Source organism: Plecotus auritus, assembly GCF_963455305.1.
Source record: "Plecotus auritus genome assembly, chromosome: 3".
NCBI classification, from domain to species: Eukaryota; Metazoa; Chordata; class Mammalia; order Chiroptera; family Vespertilionidae; genus Plecotus; species Plecotus auritus.
In genome coordinates, this window is record NC_137772.1 from 9833373 (window position 1) to 9847823 (window position 14451).

General features: G+C 41.2%; 1 protein-coding gene across 18 annotated transcripts in view; it reads right to left on the bottom strand.

Moving 5' to 3' along the window:
- Positions 1–211: 211 nt before the first annotated feature.
- The window catches only part of SORBS2 (sorbin and SH3 domain containing 2), a 207745-nt gene continuing 193505 nt past the window's right edge, over positions 212–14451 (bottom strand). For 12 of the 18 annotated variants that reach the window (XM_080661539.1, XM_080661533.1, XM_080661538.1 and 9 more), the window contains 3 exons: positions 6910–6959; positions 3082–3188; positions 212–2341 (listed from right to left, as the gene is read on the bottom strand). In XM_080661539.1, coding sequence (XP_080517665.1) covers positions 2280–2341; positions 3082–3188; positions 6910–6959 — 219 coding nt within the window. In that variant the 3' untranslated portion in view covers positions 212–2279. Of the gene's footprint in view, positions 2342–3081; positions 3189–6909; positions 6960–7721; positions 7743–14451 lie in introns of all 18 variants that reach the window. The other 6 variants (XM_080661548.1, XM_080661542.1, XM_080661532.1 and 3 more) reach the window with 3 other exon arrangements.

Here is a 14451-nt window from a genome sequence, read left to right on the forward strand (position 1 = left end):
CCTCCCTTACACACTCTAAAAATCAATGGAAAAAATATCTTCGGGGGAGGATTAAAGAAACATTTCTTCTCTGAGCTGAGGCAGATACATTTTTCCTTCCATTGGTATGTCTAGAGAACACTGAGCAAATGCATTTTCTCTCAGCTTATCTAACAGATTGGATAAAATACACAATTCCCTTAAGGATAAATGTCAAGAAGAAAGACTGAAGTATACTTCCAAGCAAAATTTATTAGATGTCTATTCAAGAAAAACACAATGACCTTTGCTTGTAAGACTTCAAAGTCAATGACCTGAAAGCCAAGTAGGAATATTTTTTCCGTTCAAAATCAGGTACAGAGAGTAGAAACAGTAATTTTTCTTAAATATGACAGGCAACAGATATTGAAGTCTTTTCTCATAAATGGCATGGAAGATAATTATTCATTTATCAGCAAAGCTGCATGCAGTTGACCTAATTTCAAACCCAAGGCCTTTAAAATATAAAGCTGGTTGTGAACTTGACAGTAATCAAGATTGGCTACTCAAAGGTGTTTCTTTACCTTCTTCCTATTGAAACCCCTCTGTACTGGATACCTATATACATTTCAGTCTGGCTGCTAAGATCGTTTAAGCTCATAAACTTTTGCATAAATGCTATCTTATAGAATCACACTATCGAGGCGTGCTTATGATCTGTGGGATATACAAAGGATCATCTTTAGCTTAGTTTAAGTGAAGGATAAAGACCAAGTTAGGAAATTCCCTTGTTTTCTCAACAACTAAATAGTCTGTACAAAAAAAAAAAAAAAAAAAAAAAAAAAAAAAGAGCAACCATATGTACAAAATTCTAGAGTCTACTTACATTGTGAAAAGATCAGTCACTGTCCACAGAAGAAATGCCATAAAAAGTTTTCTCTATAAGGTGCTCAAGATCCAAATATGAATAGTTCTTATGCAAAGTCATAAGAAATACAAAGCTAGTTCTCAGGGGGTGTGTAATTCAGGCACTGTTTGCCACATTAAATCTTCCAGGTCCCAGTATTGTTTTGTAAATTTCTACCTCAGGGCAGAAAATAGAACCTGGATGAGTTAACATTGCCTCTAAAAAGTGCCTAATGTATTTTGAGGAAGTATTTTATACACACCAGAAAATCAGGCTCAACATATTCCTGTCCTCAAATGTAGCCAGGATTCTGAGTTCCATAGAAAAAAAATAATTATTATAGTAAAAATAATTGTATTGATCATAATCCTTGCTAAAACCAGCCTTAATACATGTGATACTTCTAAAGTTTTCTATTTCTATAAAATAATGTGTGGAATTCTTTTACATTCCATAAAATGTATGACATATCATATGGATTGCCTGTTCTCATACAATCGCAAATGGCTATGTGCACACACAGTGAAATCCTACCTAGGAATATTGCTTACGGATACTTTCAAGTGTCTATGTTAGAATAACTCTTTGCACCTCTCACTAACACTGCTTTTATTTAAATTTTGTCAGATAAATAAGCACTAAGGGCTCATTGTTTATGATGCTGATTATTACATTTTAATATAAAATAGCAACGCAACTTTACAACACAATACTTTTTTTGTAGTCTAGCTAAATCTCTTATATTCTCATGATTATTACCCAAAGCTCTTACTCACTTACTGTTTGCACTTCTAAAAAGTACAAAAGAATCGCAGGGAAAGACTGCTATTTGAAAACCCACATTCAATCAACAAAAATCACACTCATCCAAATGAACGCTCCTACTCTTGCTTTAGCTTGTGTAATCACTGTGCATATTACAACATACGTATAAGTGCAGGCAAATAATAGCTGAAGTACAGTTGTCATGTCGTGTAAACGAGGACTCTAGGCAAACTCGTGAAAGGAAAACAGACTGCCAAGCTAAGAGTGTGAACACGCACACCACGTATTTAGTAATAAACCATCTTCTGGTTGCCTGAGGAGGGTGGGGGGAACAACCTCAAAGTGGACCAGGGAGCCTCCTCGAGACACTTTTCAATTTATTTCACCCTTTGTAAGTATGATGACTTTCTTTCTGATCCTAATGTACAGACTTTCAGTTTAGAGCAGAAAGCAGGGATATGCACTTTCACATGGAACAGGCCTGCCAGCCTCCCCGAGGCTCCAGCGGTTACTCTGCTGGTGGTTGGGCGGCAGGTGGAGACGGGGATGGTGGTGACTTCTATGGGAAACATAAGGCATGAGAGCGGGAGGCCTGCGGGGTCTTTCGGGCAAGGTTCTGAGATGCAGCATACACAGGAGGGACGGTGCTTCACAGCCTCTTGACATAGTTTCCGGGGAAAGTACCAAAGAATTTGGTTCTTCTTGAGGTTCCTGCAACACATGAAAGGGGGTGATATAACATGAAATAGTTCATACGTGTGGGCCTGGAACTCTGCGTTCCAAGGCTTCCCTACCTGAGCAAGGCCGGCAGGGTTTGCAGAAGCAGGAAACTCACTTGGGGACGTGAGGAAGGTAGTCAGGTGAAAAAGAAACAGAGACTGGGAGGATGGTGTCTGACACTCTTGTCCACAAATGTTCTCCCAGAAGACGTCTAGTCTTCTTTCAAGATATAAGAACGAGACTGTCTTTTCAGTGGTCAGAATGGAACGTCTGTCTCCCTCCTTCCTCCGCAAATGAAGGCTAAGAAAGCCCTGGCCTCTTAGGGTGACGACAGCAGCCCTAGATGGGGGTGAGTGACCTTGTTCTCTCACACTGACCCTCACTGCTGACAACTAGCACTCTCCACGGAACAGAGTACTGATACTACTCATCGAGGGAACATTTTTGTTTTTCTTCTTACATCTCAGTCTTTCCTGGTTGGTGCTCTTTAAAGGAATTTTCTTCTCCCCGTTGAACCAGAAATAAAGCTAACAGGAAACCGCATCTACCTGGAGCAGTCAGTGCTCACCTATATTAAAAATGCAGTTGCCTTGGGATGACAGATGAATGTATGGAAGATCAAAGGCACTGTGAACTCAGAGAAAGCCTGACCGCCGTACCCATCTACGCAGGGAGCAAACACAAGCACGCTAAACGTGGGCAAATGTGTGTGAAAGGAACGGTACACGTACCCACAAACCATCCATCATCACATTTTTCCATCACGTCGATGACGTCGCTTTCTCTGAGCTCCAGCTCGTCTTCATTCCTAGGAGTATAGTTATACAGAGCCTGAAACCTTAAACAGGACAGATGCAAGTGTTTAACACAAAATTCACACCTTTGTGAAACTATAGAAGATATACAACGTTAATTTTGCTTTTAGCATTTCTATTATTATAATTATGATATTACTATTAACATAAGTCTTTGGTAAGCTTGTAAATAGGACTATTGAGACTCTCATGGAAATTAAATCACTCAGTATTTCAAAAACTCGCAATAAGGAATATTCATGGAAGATGATAACATCCACGAATTGGATTTAAACATTTTAACATTTATAAGCCAGAGTCACATTTCAATTGGCCAGTCACAGACATCTAGCATTCAGACATTAAACAATAGCACAGAATATTAAAAAAGTGCCATGTGTGTTATTCAGCTATATAAAAACAAGAAATTACAGTTTTAGCTATCTAGAAGCAGAAGTCATTAATTGCAGTTTGCAAGTTGAATTTTCAAAGGATTCTAAATTGACATGTGCAAAATGTGTCTGACATATATCTTCTAAATCACTGAGTGGGAATTACTAGAAAAAAGAGGTGTGTTTTTTTTTCACCAAAAGAATTCTTTAAAACGGTTTGGTTTCACAGTTTGAATCCATCCGTGTTTTCTCGGATTTAGAATATGAAAATCTGATGTTGTCCACTTATGAAATGAAATGGATGTATTCTATGCTTAGTTATCACTTGAGCTAATATCAAAGAGTAAGGGTATTATGGGCATCAATGCCTTTTAAAAGGTTCTATGGAAATTGTGTTTGATGTAAAAACTATCTTGAAATAATTTTACATAAAAAATGACTTATCAGTAATGCTACCCACTTCCCTTTCTCTGTCTGAATTCTTTGAGAGCATATATTTTGGTGACATTGATCAGTAATGAATTCAGCCATTGAATTTTTGGTAATAAAATCGCTCGTATTTTAACGCATATTAACATGGACTGGCATTTTGAAAAGTGAAGACACAAATTCTAGCGGCTGAGGCCAGGCAGCATTGGCTGTGCAGTGAAGACAAAGACGTCCCAGTGCTTCTAAAATGTTATCAGTATTGGGAGGGGGGTTTAAAAAACAATCAGTGAACTTGTTACTGCTGTTTTCGTAGGAGTTGTCCATTCTGCCATTGTAAGAACAGAAGAACCACATTTCAGGGCATTTCGGTTTTTTAAAGCCAACTTTGAAAAGCTGATTAATATTGAACACTGCTCAGGAATGAGGATGGTGTATTTCTCATGTCTTCATTCCGTCGGAAAAATCACATTTTGGTGGAACAAAACTATTCTGTCACGTGGACGCAAACATCCTGTCATAAATCAGGGACGGGGCCCCCTGGCTTCCTCTCGGTCTGTGCACGTGTTTGGGGTGGGGGACCTGATCAAGTGGGCTTCTGTGGGGGGTGTCTGAGAAAGGGTGGGTAAGATGTGGTGCCTAACACCTTCTCCTAGGAAACCTTCTCTTCCCTGGCCTGGCCCGAAGCCTGAGCTGCGGACACTGGAGATGTCTTCCCCTGTCAGTACTTCGTCCTCCTAGGACACCTTGTCAGCGGCTTGTGCTTGTGGGGATTGGCCCCTGAGGTCCTCTGTTGAGAGGGGATTGGATTATGGGGACGGGTCAGGGAAAGCAGCCAGAGTCTGAGAACAGTGGCGACAAGGCAGGGAGGTGTCGAATACCGACATGACTTCGTTTGGAGGCTTGCTCCGTCATCCCTGATCTTGCTGTTTGCTCTAAGGATTTGACGCTGAGGCCCTTCAGATGAATGGATGATGTGTTCTGTATACCCAGGGGGCAAGGTGATGGCTATATAGTCCCTTTTCCAAATCCACACGAGTGAGAGTCATTCATTGCCCTGCTGCTAATTCAATGGATGTACACTGCGTCCCTCCCTTTGAGAAACTGGTTTTCTGATTGAGTTTTTCAGGCTCAGCCCTCACCCGGGCACATCTCCAACCACGTAGGGAGACAGGCCTATTTAAGGCCACCAAGCCCAGCTGCTTGAAGAATCTCAAGGTCCCCAGAGCTAAAATAAAATTGGCATGAACTCCTACTTCACTTGGGTGTGACGAAAGCCAGCATGCATGCCAAAATTTACTTACCCTTCTGGTTTGGTTAGACCACAAAAGGCAGGGAGGGGTCAGGGGGGTTGAAGGGAAACATAAACAAACTTTTCAGAAATCCTCCTGCCTCACTGGCTTTCAAAATCAGTGTTGCACAACCGGAAATGCAGTCGAATTACAATGGAAAATGCTGTTTTGAAAGATGTGTTGGTGAGATGAATGATGGTGGTGGGTTAGGATGCCTCAAAAAGACCTTTGTCTTCTAAATAGGAAATCCTCAGCCAGACTTAAGTTCTCTAACTTGCAACTTTTTCTATAACGTATTTCACCACAATTCTGAATTTAGAGACATAAAGCCTTGTGTCACTATTTTTTTTAAATGAGATTAAGCGACACCCTATTATCCTACTAATTGGGGTGGTAATCAAATAGAAATTTCATAAGGCATATTTTATAATGTCCAAGGCAGGACTTGGAAAATGTGCCATCTTCCACCTGTGAGCGCAGTAGTTTCATAAACAGTCAAATGACCACACTGGAAGTCTTAACTCCATGTTACTTAAACCAGTGCAACGTCACATACCTAGTACTTCATAAAGTCCTTAAAAGCTGCTGCTGTCATCTATTAGTAATGCGATCGACCTAAACAGCCCTGACATTTATTTTTGTGTGATGTGACCCTGTCGTTGTTTGAGAAAAAAGGAACCCCAAACCCAAAAAAACAAACTGAAACTTTAGAGCTAAAGGCCATATTTAAACTTTTCCCAGTTAATGAATTTTCGAATGATTCTTATTTCCAACTTGTTCTTTTCATGGTCTTTTTCTTAGCAAGACCTTCTGGTTGTACTCGGGGACAGCAGCCTCAGGCGAGAGATGGTTTCTGAAGGGCACGCTTTTAGCTAAGTGTCAGGTCTGCGAGGAGTGAGGGGGTTACATGGCCCTGCAGGACTTGCTCTGTCCCAGTGAGCAGAGCGTGGGCAGTGGGCTAGAGGCTCACCTGTGCTCAGCTAGGCCTGACGTCTCTCCTTCCAGGGTCAGCTCCTGACTCACAGAATAGGTGGGAGCCAATAGGAGGTAGGTCACCTCTGAGTATCCCTCACGGTCAAAAATGGAGCAGGAAAGGCACACAACGTATGGGTCTTAAAGACAGTGCCTGACACCTTCGGGTTGATCTGACTACGTTTCAGCAGGGAGAGGGAATTTGATAGTGTGAAAAGGCATGTGATTGAATGACAGTGCATTTTAGATACTGCCATTCCCAAAGACCCTTCTTGGAACGTAACTTTGGAATTATGTCCCAAATGTGTCACCTTAAGTCTCCTGTTACATTTTCCTTCTCCCTAAATATGTGCAAAAACAACGTTGGGACATTTTCTGTGCCTTTAAAGCTGTAGTTACTAGGATCTACGTGGCGCGTGAACAGAGAGGAGACAGATTCACAATCTTAGGAACCACTGTAGTTTGGGAGGCCTTGCTAGTGCACGAATCAGTCTTCTGTGCAGACCACGGGTTTCTGTTTAAAAGTAGCTCTTTCTTATGAAGATGGAGACTATGGCAATCCCCCTTCCTCTCGGAGGCCTCCGTTTGCATAGTGGTGCCTTCCTCTACTTGGGTACATCAATCGTCCATGTTGTGGGTCAAGGTTAGTCTTGAATTTAGAAGAGGAGAAGAAGAATACTTACGGTTCCCCCCCACCTTGAATGTTTTCATGAGCAAACACAGGACGCTGTGGCTGAAATGAAATGATTTGCAATGTAATCAATGTTTAAACTGGTACTAAGTAAGAGATAATTTGGATAATGGCATGGTACTTTTCTTAACATGTAATATATCCTGCTGTAAAAAACCAAGAGGAAGAAAAAAAATACAACCAAATAAAGGGTTTCTGCAGGATTAATCATTAAAATATTTTGGAGGGTGCTTTCAATGACTTCAAAAGAACCAAGCTTCGAATGCTTTGAACATATCTACGATCCAGTCTGCTCAGGTTTTAAGGGAAAGTCAGGGCTCTGTCCCATTGATTTTTCAAAAGCCATGGCAAGAACATAGACAGCAAACCACTGAATGGGAAGCCTGGACACCCTCAGACAGCCTTGCTCCTCAGCGTTTTCTCAAGCAAGCAGAAAAGAAACCACACTGAGTCTGACAGCCAAGTATCCACACTCATTCTAATATGCTTTTCCCCCACAGACAACATGTCCACATACAGCACAGATGAAAATATCGAGAGGCGGACATCCCATGCTACATTTGAATTAACAGTCTCTGTTCTCAGGGTGGAGAAACACATGCATTTTAAAAAAAGAGAAAACAGAGAACTTTAAATAGAATGCAACGAACAATATCCAGGTAACATGTAGCATTTTACCTTAGAAGAGAAATATTGGTAGGCATTCCCAGTGCACTGAACTCTCAAAAGAGTTTCCTTTCTTTTTATACTAAGCATCAAGACCAGTATCTGTAATAGATACTCATAATATTGGAAATGACAAACCTGAGCATATCCACATAAAGACTGCAATGAATGAAAGTTAACACGTCGGTTGAATATGTAAACTCAATGTTGTTTATACTGACTACCTAAATGTTATCTTTTAGGGGGAAATTACTATAATATTCATAACACATTTCAAAAGCATTCTCTTCTAAATGATGGCTACATGGTGAAATGAAGTAAATCCGAGTTTGCATAGCAATGGTCAAAGTGACTGTTTGATGATTACTGAATTAGATATTAGATTGATCCAGGTCCACAGACATCAGAGTGAAGTCCAATTCCTGGATTCCAGAGTTATGAGTAGATCTAGGCTAACTTTCCCTTGCAAATTATCCATAGAAACCCCACTGGTCCAAGATTGGATGGGGAACTCTGGGGTTCCTTTCAGTCTATGAGTCTTAATTTTCTCCCTTCCTAAATTCTTTATCCACTCTCTTTCCATCTAAGCTGTCTAGCATACACTACTAAAATTTTAAGCTTTGACTGTAGTAATTGGAAGTGTTTATTAACAGTATTCTTAGAAATTTCACTCAACAGTTTGCATAAATTTAAGACTAAAGTATGGCTAAAAATGATTAGGCACATGTATGGCTTAAGAGAGTAGAATACTTTACCCCTATAAATCAATATAAAATTACTAACAATATATCTATTATTAAAATTATAAAATATACTATTTCACAAATGATAAAGACTAAGCTGTTTTTCAGCCATTTTAAGATAATTGAATTTAATACATTAAATAAATTAAAATATATGAAAAGAGATAAATATGTCATTTATAAGCCTATATGCTATTACGTTTCTTCAATTTCTTGTCCAATCACACGCACACACACACACACACACACACACACACACACACACACACGGTGTCCCAAAAAAATGTATACGCACTTTAACAGCTGATAGCTCAATTTTGAAAATGAAATGTATTTTAATAAACACTGCCTTTATAATTATTCAAAGTGTGTGTACACATTTTTGGGGGACACTATATATATATATTTTAAACTTTATTTTTATTATTGACACTATTACAGATGCCCCCATCCCACCTTGCCCACCTCTACCCAGCCCCTGCCCTCTTCCCTAACTTTTATTGCAGAAATAAGGTATATATATATATATATATGTATATATATATATGATATATATTATATATGCATATATATTAATTGCTATCAATATTTTGTAATAATTTTCCCGTACACATTTTAGTTCTCTTAACCATTTTGTTCTTTTTTGTTCTGCAGTTGATCGTTCTAGCCTTTTTTCATTGTCATAAATAACAATGCTATGAACATCTTATACAAAGAACTGTTTTCTTCTTTTGAACCATTCCTGAGAAATCATTTCCAGGAGTAAAATTTCTGGCCAAAGATTATACATTCAAGCCACATGCTATTGAAACTGCTCACATCGGTCACTCAAACATACTGTATATAAATATGTAACTTAAAAAAACTACACTACCATATTTCAAATCACACATCAAGACAGGTACTGTTTTCTCATAGAAATAGTCATAGCACCATATTTCTAGTGCACAACAAAGTTATAAACAATAAATATTATCTGTTCTTGCCTGAAGAGAACATGTTTTGTAAAATATATTTCACTGTGCTCTAAAAATGGTGTGCCTATTTCCAACTTTTAAATCATCCTGATACTTTTAAGTTGAGTAAAAACTTGACTTTTACTTGTGGCATCTGGGGCTTGGTAAACGCAAATGTGACTACAACTAATACAATACTTTGAAAATCAGTATTGTACCTTGTTGTTATTGTTATTACAGTTTTACTGGTTTAATTCAATTCAGCTTACCTCATACATCATTGAACTGAATCCTCCTTTTGACAATGATAAAAACTGGGCTATTACCAGAGGTGGTGGCTCCCTGATTCCACAGGCCCCTGAGTCTCAAGAACCGTGTTCCTGGATTGCTGGCCAGTAGTGTCTTTGCTTTCACCCATCTTCCCCACTGTGTCTATTCCTTCACCTCCTTCCAAAGGATCCTCCATTACTTTTTTTTTCTCTCCTGAATCACCAGTTTTCTATATGTTCACATTCTCAGGCCAGGATTTCGCACAGCTTTTATTAGCATAGATGTCATGTACCTACTATAGTGGCGAGTTTCAGAACTTTCCTAGGTTACCTTTAATAGGAATCATTTCCATGCGAATGTGCATGGCTGCGAACCAGCGTTGAGGAAAGATGACCATTACAGTATTTGAATTCATTTATTTTACTAGGAAAAGTATTTGGTCACTAGAGGAATACATAGCATTAATAGATACATTTATGCCTTTCTGGTGTCGGCATTGACTACGTAGCTGTGGATATGCACCTAGGTTCCCTATCTCTAAAATCAAGGACTTGGATGAGATGAGGATTGAGATCTTGCTTGTCCCCCTCAGGGAATCCATAATGGAATCCACATTTCACAGACATATTTTCTGTGTTATGTATAGGTGCCATCATCGACCTTACTCATTCAGTTGTCAGAGAGCTGTGACAAGGGACATTCATTTACAGGTGTCTCAGTCATGTAAAAACAGTAATAGTAATAATTCAACTTCATTTTGCAGATCGGTGAGCCAAAACCAAAAATAATTTCTTAAGATCACAAATAAGTAAAAAGCAATAACAGAATTATAATATTGCCTCTCACTCTTTATAGCATAAAATATTACTATGAGGGAATAGATGGCCTAAGTTGGTTAAAATCAGCCCTAACCCTAACCCTAACCCTTACCCTAACCATAACCCTAACCTAACCCTAACCTAACCCTATCCCTAACCTAACCCTAACCCTAACCCTAACTCTATCCCTAACCCTAACTCTAACCCTAACTCTAACCCTAACCCTAACCTAACCCTAACCCTAACCTAACCCTAACCCTAACCCTAACCCTAACCCTAACCCTAACCCTATCCCTAACCCTAATCCTAACCCCAACCCTATTTATTTTTGCCTTTAGGCAGCTGTTTATGCTCTGTGTGGTTACTCAAGCGAATTACCTTAGGGGACTATCTTTTGCGGTTCCTCCTCTTGGTGTCATAACCATGGGCACAAACCTGGAGGAAGAGCTCTGTACTGTATCTGCACTCTATTGCCACCTAATGGTGAGTAGTGGCAGCAACATTTAAGAGTTGTTCATGCCTTTACTCAGCTCTCACCAAGTTCCTTTAACCTGGATTCATTTTGGAAGAATATTTTAAAGACCGCAGAGCAATGTGGAACCGATATTCATCTCTTTTTCTGACCATGTTTTTCCCTTCCCACGTTTTAAATTCTTGAGAAAGGATCACGCTGGCCACCAGAATTTTTGGTCTATGATAATTTCTATTTTAACTATCTACCCAGGCATTTCTATTATTCATGACTTCTTAGCCGTTTTGTGACAAATACAGAACAGTATACATTTGTGCCATCCAGAAAGGCTCACGTGAACTGTGAACGTATGAATGTGGTTTTCAAGCCAGCAGATTACAGACACTGTGCTGGAAATGTTGGGTGAGAATTACATACATCATGCCTGCATTATCTTGATGAGTCTTAGGGGGACAATACAAATGAGAGAGCCCAATGGAGCATCCTGCTGTTTTCACGAAAGCCTAAATATTTAACATTTTCCTTGGCAACGCAACAATTATTTTTTATCTTTTAGTGTAGCTATTTTTAATGTCAAATGTCAAGTATGGGTACAATCTTGACAGGTTTTAAGCACATGCTAATTTTCAAAGCCAGAACCAAGTCACAAACCACTGATCGTATAGGAAGCTGCTTTGAAATATCCTACAATCTCTGGTATCAGTAAAACATACACTTCCCTAGCTCAGTCTGTCTGACACTCACCTATTTATCTGTGCTGCTGCAGAGGCGTCTCTGGAGGATCACCTATACCTCGTTGTAGGAAATTCTTAAATAAGGGGTCATTGCTACTTTAAATATTAAAGTGTGGAAAAATCTTTGAAAGAGAGCAGCAGTTCTAGAGTTCTTACGTCAATTCCCCCCCCCCCCCCCCAGAAAATGTCCCTTGTAGTTCCTGCAACCAGAATTGAATGTTTCTGCTTCTCAGCTTATTTTTCCTTCTTAAATTATGAAGTTAAATCAAACTTTTGCATAAATCTAAAGAATATAGAATATTCATGTTCCACAACATAGATAACGTACCTAATGTAAAAATCTGGCAAAGAAAAAAACCTTAAGGTGACCCAAAGCATACCATTGTCACTGGCCCGTGGGAAATTTGTGCCTGGCCATGTTAATTACGGAAATTAACATTTTTGTTGTTCTGGAGAAGGCCCTTCTGCGGGGTCTAAGAATCTCTTCAAATCAACATCCCTCCTTCTCTATGGCAACGCAAACCTCTGCCCCAGAAACAAAACGAGGTCTTACTCGAAGAAGCGAAAAGCACAATGATGGGATCAACGCAGAGAAGTCTCCACATTTTTAAAGTATGGAAAAGGCAGTTTTCTTTGCAAGGAAGCCCTTCACCACTTGCGGACCCACAGTCACGTAACAGACCTTTTAGGGTTAAACCGGGCCCGTCAAGACAGAGAAGGTGGAAGGGCTGGCTCATGCGGGGAGGAACATTCCCGGTTCCCCTGCGCCTTCCTCGGGATCCACAGTCCTGGTTAGCATCCCTCCGTTGTAAAGTTTGACCTTTAAGTTCAGTCAGTGCTGTCAAGAGACTGGAAGAACTTAAGAGTCCAGAGCAGCGCAGGCTGCAAAAGGGTCGTGGGGCGGATGAAGCACGCATCACCAGAGCAACGCGATGTTTTGCAACAAGATCATAGATTTTGAAACATCCACATAAACTGGACGACACAGAAGCAAACATTACCGGAAGCATGGGAGTTCAGTACAGGGTGGGGCAAAAGTGCGTTTATAGCTGTGAGCACGCCAGGCACAGAGTTTGTGCTTGTGTTCTTGTTTATTGATTCTTGTATTATTTTCCCTACGAACAGCTGTTAACCTACGTTTGCCCCGGCCTGTGTTTTATTGGTAACCGCTTTATCCTTTGCACGGAGGACAATGACCGCAAAGCAGGGATTTACAGAGAACATTGGCACAGAAGCACGAGACGAGGTGGAAGACACACGGCACCCTTAGCTGTCTGGTGGAGAGTCTGGCCACGGCTGTCCGGATTTGGGGGAAGCTCACACAAGCACATTCCGCAAACAGTTAGGATAGGATTTTCGTGTTGATCTGATATGGTAGCTCATCATCAGTGGGTCACTCCATCTCAAGGTTACCTCTACCCTACTTGACCGGCAACGTACAGCGAGGACAAGCAAGGAAGAGCCAGCCCGCTGAGGGTGCGTGTGTGTGGCCAGGGTGCCTGGCTCAAGGAAGGTGATCCGTCCCTACCCTGTGGGAACCGCTGAGCCCTCTGACAGGCGAGCTGCAGGACCTCCTAGTCATCACTGGGCTACGCGGAGGCTTACCCAGGACAAATATCTCGCCTTTTACATCGGCCTGGAAAAGCCACAAGAAGTGAGTTAGTTCTCATCTCATCCTCCAGCGTCAGGAGGAGCTGCCTGCTCGTTTTTCATGCACACACAGCATGCCAGACCCCTGCGCATGGCCGCGTGGGGAGGGTCTCACCCTGCAGACAGCCCCTCCGGCTGCCCCTGCCTTCCACACCATAGGCATCCGTTGTGCTTCAATCTGAACGCGCAGGCAGAGCAGAGCAGAGCAGAGCAGAGCAGAGCAGAGCAGAGATGTTTGAATGTAGCGGACATGGCAAAGAGCACATACCAGAAACCGTATGCCTTTACCAAAATGTTTAACAACTGGGTTCAAGACACCCTCCGATCTGGCCCGTTTTCTTTGTGTTTATTTGAATAGCTACAGAGTAAGAAAGAGGGCCATTTTACTTACTACCCATCCAATTGCATAGGAAGTGCCAGTCATTTGTCAGGGGGGAAACATTCTAACAAAACACATAAGAAGAAAATAGGACTTTTTTGGGGAAAATGATGAAATGCGATTAAATACTAAATACTGTCCTAACTCCAAGCACCTTGTGACTACATTGGTGTTCTTCCGAAGCAAGATTTTTAATCTGACCGTGAATAAGCTACCGTTCTTGTGTGTGGGTGCGCTTTCTCTCTCTCCAGTGGTGGACGAAATTAGCAATGCGTCCTGTGGTATTGGACTTGGCTTCTGAGAACTCCTGTGGGACTGAAGGACCTTTAAATAAAAGCGTGGGGTTTCCTCACCTCTCATTGAGGACAATGTTCATGGTAATTAGTGATGAGTGACCTAGACTCCGCAGCCTCTGGGGATGCGATGCGTTAGGTATGGATCTTCAGGCTTGTGGCAGGGGCGGCTTGATGCCCTCCAACATCCGCTCTCTCCTCTGTCCGTCCTCAGTAATGAAGCCCCGCGGGTTAGGTAGGCACATGGCCATTCGGAATGAAGTCTCTAACCCAGTCTTGTACTGAGAGGCGCTCATGCGGTAAGTGCTGACAGATGGGAATGTGCGCTTTCTGGGAAGTGGCCTTCCGGAGGTACAGACTCCTTTCCTCTTTCCTCCTTCCTGCATGCGGATGAGGGCAGGACTGCTGGAGCTGGTGCAGCCACTGTGCAGCGGGAGCTTCTCTTTGAGGATGATGAGGCCAAAGGAAAAGGGAATCTCTTGGGTTCTCTAATGACTGCGGAGCCACATACCAGCCCTGGGTGCACTTACCTTTATGCGTAAGAGAAATATAC